Consider the following 9,033-nt stretch of genomic DNA (forward strand, 5'->3'; position numbering starts at 1 on the left):
GATTCCTCAGCACCACATAAGCAGAAAAAAGCCGGAAGTGGTGCTGTGGCTCAAGTGGTAGAGTGTTAGCCTTGAGCTGAAGAGCTGAGGGATAGCGCTCAGGCCCAGAGTTCAGGCCCCACGACCGACAGAAAAAAAAAAAAAGCTGGGAATGTATCTGGATGATACTGTATTTACTGTCTAACATTCATAAGGCTCTGGGTTTAAATGCACTGCATTCAGTTGGTGTATCAATTGACCGATCAATGCATAGATCACTTAAAGTGAAGTCCTGACAGGAAAGTGGACTGTAGCATTGGGGTGTCTAGATGGATGATACTCGTAAGTGCTTTAAGGCACTGAGGGAAGATTGAACCTTGGTTAGGAAAATGCCACAGTCTTAGCGCTGAGGTACAGTGGGGAGGCCCCACTTCTTTCAGGGTGATTTTAGATGGTCTGGAGACTAACACAAGTGACAAGATACAGTGTGCAACCCAGTGACCACTGTTCCTGCACTGTGTTCAGGGACAGCCCAGCAGAGAGCAGACAGCACAGCATGCCTCCAGGAAGGCACAGGCATGGGGGAGGTAATGAGTCTGAGACCTTTAAGAATATTCTCAACTTGGTCTGGCATAAGAAGTCAGGTTGGGGCTTTGGACATTCACTGAGAAACCAGTGCAGCAGGGAGGACCAGCTATGAAGAGAGAGAAAAGGGAGGAATAATAGGAAAGGGAAGGGAGGTGGACAGAGGGATAATGGGCTGGGGTGGGGCTTTGTGGTCGAGTATGTTGTACTTGTTGATTGAGTTGTTGTATTTCATGACTAAATTAGACCAGGCTGGGCACTGAAAACCACATTCCTTGCCAAGCCAAAGGTGAAGTGGGCAATGTGGAAGTTGTTAGAGTGACTGTGGCTTATCTGTTGTGGATGACCTTTGAGCATACTAATCTCAGGAGAGAGAGAATAAAGATTGCAGATGTCTCCTGAATCATGGGGCAGGGATGCAGCACCAAGAACCCAGCTCTGTACAAATGACTTCCAGAAAAGAATGCCAGGATTTGGAAGGCTCTTTCTTCTTCATAGATTGCTTTTATTTCAAGGAGAAGAAAGATCATCTGTCTTAAAAAAAAAAAAAAGTACACACATGCACTTGTACTAAATAGGAGGTGGGGATCTTACCTAGGTCCATGGCAGGGAGAAGATCTCTTAGCACTGATGAGGCTGAGGGGGAGGGGGTGGGCATTACAAATCCAAGGTCAGTTGGTTTCCACTTACCCTCTCTTCACAATAAAGTCTAGTTTGTTTTGTTCTTATGTATTTTCTGGTTCTTATGGATTTTGTATTCCTTTTCTCTGTTAAGTTGGAAGCATAAATCATAATATGTATATTATGATTTTATATATACATATATATGTATATATGGAATAGTTGGGTGTGGCTTTTTTCTGTAAACCTAGCTATGATCTGAGGATTGGGGTTCAAAGCCAGCTTAGGCAGAAAAGTTCCTGTGAGGCTCTTTCATCCAATTAACCACTTAAAATCCAGAAGTAGCACTGTGGCTCAAAGTGGTAGAGCGCTAGCCTTGAGCAAAAGAGCTCAGGGTCAATAACCAGGCCCTGAATTCAAGCCCCTATACCGACCCCCTCGACTTCCCCTCCCTCCAAAAAAAGAAAGGAAAGCCTGAGCTGGGTGCCAGTGGCTCACGCCTGTAATCCTAGCTACTCAGAAGGCTGAGATCTGAGGATCACGGTTCAAAGCCAGGGAAGTCCATGAGACTCTTACCTCCAATTAACCACAGAAAACTGGAAGTGGTGCTGTGGCTCAAGTGGTAGGGCTCTTGCCTTGAGCTGAAGAGCTCAGGGACAGAGCCCAGGGATTTGGAAAGCTCAAGCCTTACAACCAACACAAAACAATAAATAAATAAAAATAAAAGCCTGATGTACTGTGATTTAAGATGTTTTTCTAATGTATAGAATGTCCCCGTAGAATATAAAGGTGCATTGTTTATTAGTTTTTCTAACATCTATTAATTATTAAAGAATTTTTGAAGTTTAAAATGCCAAAAAAAAAAAAAAAGGCTGGGTGCTAGTGGCTCACACCTATAATTAATGCTACTCAGGAGGCTAAGATCTGAGGATCAAAGTTCAAAGCCAGTCCAGGCAGAAAAGTCTGTAAGACTCCATCTCCAATTAACCAGCAAAATGCTAGGTTAGGGTGGGGATGTCCCCACTGATAGAGCACTAGTAGAGCAAGCACACTTAGAGAGAACATGAGGCTCTGAGCTCAAACTCAGGTATTGGCACAAAATTAATTAATTATCTAAAATTCCTCCAAAAGAGGAGAAATGGCCCAAATGATTCAAGCAAAAGTAAGTAGTTTTTTTCCCTGAATTAAATTATGTAAATTGCTATTGATATTCCATTATCTGAAAGTGGTCCAAAAAGATTGAAAATATAAAAATATAACAATTTTACTGTAGCCACATACAATTTTCTAGATCAAAGTAAATAGTTAGAATTGAAGGGAGATTAAGAGATTTTTTTTAATGCTGGGAATCACTGAAATTCTCACTAAGAGAATTATCCTCTTTGAAAATGCTGTGTTGCAAGTAATTCATTGCTCAGTCTTCTTTAAAGAAATGCTTTAATTAGTCAAGGTATTTCTTTGTGCCCAAGAAATACTTCCTTAGAGTAAAACAAAGACATTTTAATTCCAAAATAAGTTAAGCAGTAAACTTCACATAATAAATAGAAGTACATATGTGAAAACATATACAACAAAGTATCTACAATGTTAACTCTCTAATATGCAAAGAAGGAACCACACTTGCCACATATAACACATGATATTTATGCTTTCACCTAATGAAACAACCTCCTTATGCATTTCTCTAATAGGAAATAATGCTCTGGAAGAAATCAAATACCTAAAAAACAACATATTTTCTTCTTTAAAAATTAATAAAGAAAACTGGGTGCTGGTGGCTTAACACCCTCAATCCTAGCTACTCAGGGAGCTGAGATCTGAGGATGCCAGCCTTGGCAGGAAATTCCATGAGACTCTCAGCTCCAATTAATCAGCAAAAAGCCAGAAGTGGAGTTGTGGCTCAAGTGGTAGAGTGCCAGCCTTGAGAAAAAAAGAGCTCAAGGAGAGCATCTAGTCCCTGGGAATCCCAGGATCAGCAATAAACACAAAATTACTAAAGAGTTATATAATATAGTTAATAAATAATTATACAATTTTCAGTAAGCCTTCCCACCTCAGACTTAAATTCTTGAAACTTTCTGATTTATAGTTACAGGTTTCCTCTAGTTACACATATGTAATTGAGAGGTGATGCTATCTTTGTAATTACGAATCTGTATTTCCGTGTACACAAGCAAGTGAATGAAATGTCTCCTTTTAATGGAAGGATTCAACATATCATTGTCAGCTTTAAGGATTGTTGTTACACCATGCTAAAATAAGCAATAAGTAAATAAACACAGTAATTTTCAATGTATAGAACAAATATAAAGAGAGTGAATTGTGATTGTCTAGGGAAATACAAAATTGTTTTAGCTTTAGTGAAAATAAAAATTCACATGAAGTTAAACCTGTCAGAGGGGATAAGAAAGTCTGTGGCTTAACTGGGCACTTGGGGTGCATGCCTGTAATCCTAGCTACTCGGGAGGTTGAAGACTGTGGTTCAAAGCCAGCATGGGCAGAAAAGTCCATGAGACTCTTTTCTCCAATTAACCACCCAAAAAGCCAGAAGTGCAGCTATGGCTCAACATGGTAGAGTTGCTATCCTTGAGCAAAAGAGCTTAGGGACAGGGCTCAGGCCCTGAGTTCCAGCCCCATGACTGACATCCCCTCCCCTGCCAAAAAAAGAGGGGGGGGGAGGCAGGCCTCCTTCCCCAGGCCTTGCTGACAGACAGCACAGTGAGAGAGCCAGGTCTCAGGGCAGTGAAGAAGAAGGAATGCTGGAGAGAGAGAAGGGCAGTGAGGGCAGGGTAGGAGAGGAGTGGAAAAGAGACAACAGGGAGATCCAGAAGCTAGTTCTTCCTGCTGGAGGCATCTGGCCATCCCCCAGGGATGAGTGTGAAGCAGCACAGAGAAGAAACATTGCCTGGCTGACCTCATTACAGCTGTCACTGCCTACTTGCCCGTCCCCCTGCTCTGCTTCCCTCCTACCCTAGAAGGAAAGTTCTCTTGGCTGTTGCTCCAAGCCTCGGCCTCTGCCAGTACATCTACTGGGCTCCTTCTCCCTTTCTGACCCCTCTCCTGTGTGCTGCCCAGTACTCAGGGCTTATTGGCTGCAGCCTGGGAAAATGAGCCATGAACGGGTACATTGGTGCTGAGAAGAGGCCATGGCTATTGGCAAAGCAAGGCTGGGGGCCGTACAGACTTTTCTCACTAGCATCCTCAGGAAATAATTTTCTTTATTTGGTCAGCCATGGGGCTTGAACTCAGGTCTGGGGCACTTTCTCTGAGCTTTTCTGCTCAAGACTTGAGCCATAGCTCCACTTCCAGTTTTCTGATGGTTAATTGGAAATAAGAATGTCATAGATTTTTCCTGCCCAGGCTGGCTTTGAATTGTGATCCTCAGATCTCTGCCTCCCGAGTAGCTAGGATTACAGGTATGAGCCATTGCCTCCCAGCAGAGAACAAATGTATTTATTGGTGCTGGCACTGGAGCTTGAACTCAGGTCCTGGATGCTGTCCTTTAGATTCATTCGCTTAAGGCTAGTATTATATCACTTGAGCCACAGCTTCACTTCTGGACTTGGGGTGGTTAGTTAGATATAAGAGTCTCAGGAACTTTCTGCCTGGGCTGGCTTTGAACCATGATGCTCAGCTTCTTCTTCTTCTTCTTCTTCTTCTTCTTCTTCTTCTTCTTCTTCTTCTTCTTTTGTTGGTCGTGGCACCTGAACTCTGGGCCTTGGTGCTGTTTCTGAGCTCTTCAGATCAAGGCTAGCACTCTACCACTTGAGCCACAGTGCCACTTCCTACTTTTTCTGCTTATGTGGTGCTGAGGAATTGAACCCAGGGCTTCATGTATGCAAGGCAAGCACTCTACCATTAAGCCACCTTCCCAGCCCTGAGCCTCAGCTTCTTAAATAGTCAGGATTTCAGGTGTGAACTATGGGGTGCCCAGCTAGGAAATTTACTTTTTTGTTCCAGTCTGGAATGCAGCCACAAATTATTTTCTAGACCTCAACAAACACCATGGCAACTTTAATTGTATTAGACTTCCAGAATTACTTTATTTCAAATGATAAAGGACAGCCAAAGCTAGGGGTCAGGTCTGTAATCATAGCTACTTGGGAGGTAGAGATCAAGAGGGTCAAAGTTTATCTTTGCAAGACCCCATCTCAGCAGAAAAGGCTGGGCAGAGTGTTGCCAGTCCTTTATCCCAGCTATGGCAGAAGTATAGATAATTAGAAGGATTAATGTCTAAGGCTAGTCCAGGCCTAAGTGATCCCCTTCCTCAAGTTAATTCTTATAAAGAGAGAAGAACAAAGTGAGAAATCAACTCTGGATCTTAGCCTCTTGAATATGAGCCTGGCTCATCTTGACCATTTTTAACTATGGAGCTCCATAGTTTGAGGTTCTGGCTAGCCTTGAACCTTGATCCTCAAAGTTCTCAGTCTTCTGAGTAGCTAGGATTACAGCTGCAAGCCTAAACTCCCGGATATAAGGACATTCATATTGTTGCACAAGAAATAGCCAGAAAACTCTTTCCATCTTGTACTCTTTGGAGGTGGGGGAGGTTTTAAGACAGCCTAACTATGTAGCCAAGGCTAGTTTTGAACTTATGAGACTCCTGACTGGGAGGATATCTACCACATCTTTTACTACGAAAGCTCACTCAGGTCATGAGTTATGGGAAGAGGAAAGGAAAGGAAAAAAGGAAAGCTGTATTATATGGCTTTCAAGGCCTGCATGCTAAATTAGCCATCACTCCCAATGTGACTAAAGTCACTATTCTTCTTCCCTGTCCTCAAAGAGTGAGTCCATGAATGACACCTTTGCCAGGGCGAGTGGGTGCAGTGCGCGCGCACTTCCTTCTCCCATCTTGAGATAGCTTTTAAGGCAATGATATGAAATCACAGCACTCTGAGTACCATGATTGCATTTGTTCACCCTCCCTATCTGTTCTCTCTTAGCCGCTGCCCCTACCCCCCAAAAAAGACCCCCCCAAAAAACTCACAACATTCAGTACAAACATCTGGGTAACAGAAAGCAAAGAGTGATAAAATGATAGCAACTCTCAAGAGCTTTACTGTAGCAAAAGTGCTTTGATGGGAAAGAACCCTTGGCTGTCATTTGGGTGTGGTATTAACCTGGCACACCTTCAAGGTCAAGCACAGCCTGGATAAAGAGGTGGCTGTGAGGGGGAGGAGGAGGAGGCTGCAGACAGCAGATGCAAAGATTCCACTCACTTATCCAGACACTTCTTACCCTGCACACCAGTACATGTTGCACGCAGCAGAGTCTGGTGACAGGCTGCCTCCTAGGGCTGGATTCTTTGAAGTGTCTATTCCTGGGAGCCAGTGGTAGACAAAAGCAGCCTTACCTTCTTCATCAGGGTGGAGTCTGCAGGCGTAGGAGCAGACACCTCTCCTGTGGAGTGACACACCTGGGGCTCCCCACAGTGTAGTGGAAATTCCTGGGGTTCTTGCTGGCTTCCATCCAGTACATCCAGAGCTCTACAGAATGGGAACAGTAATGTCAATAAGCTATCAACAACTCAGGGAATTCAAAAAACCCAAAGGCATTGTTCTCCATTCATTTTTCTTTGTCTTTTCTTTCTTTTGGAGGATCGGACTCAGAGTATCGTGCTCACTAGGTTGATAGTTTACTTGAGCCACACCTCCAGGCTTTTTTGCTCTGGTTATTTTTGAGATAGGCTCTCACTTTTTTTTTTTTTTTTGCGCCTCATCTGGCCTAAACCAATGAATGTCTTCTAAAGTAGCTGGGAGGATAGGTGTGAGCTACAATGCCCACTTGTTTTTTCTGTTGAGAAAACAAAAAGAAAAGAAAAAAGAGGTCTAGTGAACATTTGGAGGGGATCTGGGCTAACCTGGAACCACAATCCTCTCAATTTCAGTCTGTGATGTAGCCACACCCAGCTATTGGTTGAGATAGGGTCCTGTGAACTTTTTGCCTAGCCGGCCTCAAACTGTGATCCTCCCAACCTCTACCTCCTGAGTAGCTAGGATTACAGGTGTGAGCCACCAGCAAGAGGCTTCCTTTCCTTCCTTTTAATTTATGCTAAACAGTGGCTCCTGTTTGTAATCCTAGCTACTTAGGAAGTGAAGAGCTGAAGGATCACAGTTCAAGTCCAGTTGAGGCAAAAAGTGGTAGAAAGATTACGATGTTGAGCCAGCCCGAGTCATGTTGTGAGATGCTGCCCCAGATAGGATGGGGAGTAATGTCACTCCAACTTACTCAAGAGGTTGAGATATAAGGATCTCAGTGTGAAGCCAGCCAGCTCAGGCAGAAAAGTTCTTGTGACTTTTATTTCCAACTAACCAGCATAAAAACAACTCGAGGTGTGGCTTAAGTGGTAGAACATAAATTGTGAGTGGAAAAAATGGAGTGGAAGCTAGAAGCTTTGAGATTAAACCCCAATATTGGAAAGAAAGAAAAAAGGGAAGGAAGAATAAACAAAGACAGGAAGAGAAGAGAGGAAGAGAGAAGGAAGGAAGGAAAGAAGGAAGGAAGGAAGGAATGAGAAAAATGCTAGAACAAGTCAATTTTTTTTTGTTTGTTGTTTTGTTTTTACAGTGCAGAGGATCAATGCCAGGTCCTCAAATGCTAGGCAAATGCCCTACTACAGAGCTATACCCCAGCCCTAAGATCCTAAGATCAAGATTTGCATGAAGCCTGTCAATGAAGCAGAAAGAGAACTAAAACTTTAAGGCCCCACTGCTTCACAGAAGCAATGGATATTCTTGTGAAGTTTCTACCATGTGCCAAGGATGAGAAGGAAAACAATACAAAGCATTAATTATTTAAAAGGCAAGGAGCGTGTGCATCGATGAGATAATATCACCAAAGAAAGTGTGTAAGAGATGAGCATAATCTGGGGAATACTACCTTGCATATTTGTTTTTTTATTCTTTGAATTATGTAAAATGTGAAAATATATTAGCAATAAGTATTTCTTTTTTTCTACAATTTTTATATTATTAAAGCAATACTGCCAGGCACTGGTGGCTCATGCCTATAATTCTACCTACCCAGGAGTCTGAGATCTGAAGATCAGGGTTCAAGCCAGACCAGACTTCCAGCCTGGACAGGAAAGTCTGTGAGACTCTTTATTTCCAATGAACCACCCAAAAACCTGAAGCAGAGGTGGTTTAAGTGGTAGAACACTAGCCTTAAGCAAAAAAATTCAGGCCCTGAGTTTTTTCCTATTTTTCTTTTCTTAAATTAAGGGAGCCACACAGCCATTCTCAGAGAAATTCAAACTTTGTGAGATTTGAAGCTTATATAAAATGCATTCATGAAGAACAAAAAAAAAATCTTACTTTTCAAAAGTGTACAGTGCTGAGTCCCTTTAGAGACCTTGGATATGGCCTTGAACTTCAAGTTTCATCCACATTCTATAAGTCTGCCTAGAGTTTTCCTAATGCTAGTCAGCCCCTTCAAGTATATTGATATATATAATGCAGTATATAGCAAATTAAATGCATTTCTTTACCCCATAATTCTTGCTTCAGAGATAAGGACATGAGAAGTAATTTAATGAAACCTAATCAGCTTTAGCTGTAAGACATAAATTGATGATGTACTGCCATCTATTGTCCACTTGAAGAATTACCATTTCGTTCTGCCTACCTTCAAACTGATGGTTTCCAAGTTGCTGGAGATACTTGCCTCTGTGTGTATAGAATAACTTCCTAGAGGGGGCTTCAAACTCCAGACAATAGGACCACTCTTGTGAATTAACACATTTGCTACAAAGCTATTATATAAATTTCCTGGCTACAAGAGAAAGATGTGTGTGTGTGTGTGTGTGTGTGTGTGTGTGTGTGTGTGTGTGTGTGTGTGTGTGTGTGT

General features: G+C 42.5%; 1 protein-coding gene across 1 annotated transcript in view; it reads right to left on the reverse strand.

The window, feature by feature from the left end:
• Positions 1-9,033, reverse strand: part of LOC105990063 (basic salivary proline-rich protein 1-like) — a 183,614-nt gene that overhangs the window by 83,433 nt on the left and 91,148 nt on the right. Inside the window, exon 3 of the mRNA XM_013022376.1 lies at positions 6,542-6,674. Within this exon, the coding sequence (XP_012877830.1) occupies positions 6,542-6,674 (133 nt within the window). The remainder of the gene's footprint in view (positions 1-6,541; positions 6,675-9,033) is intronic.

This window comes from Dipodomys ordii, unplaced genomic scaffold (assembly GCF_000151885.1).
Source record: "Dipodomys ordii isolate 6190 unplaced genomic scaffold, Dord_2.0 Scaffold62, whole genome shotgun sequence".
In the NCBI taxonomy this organism is placed as follows: domain Eukaryota; kingdom Metazoa; phylum Chordata; class Mammalia; order Rodentia; family Heteromyidae; genus Dipodomys; species Dipodomys ordii.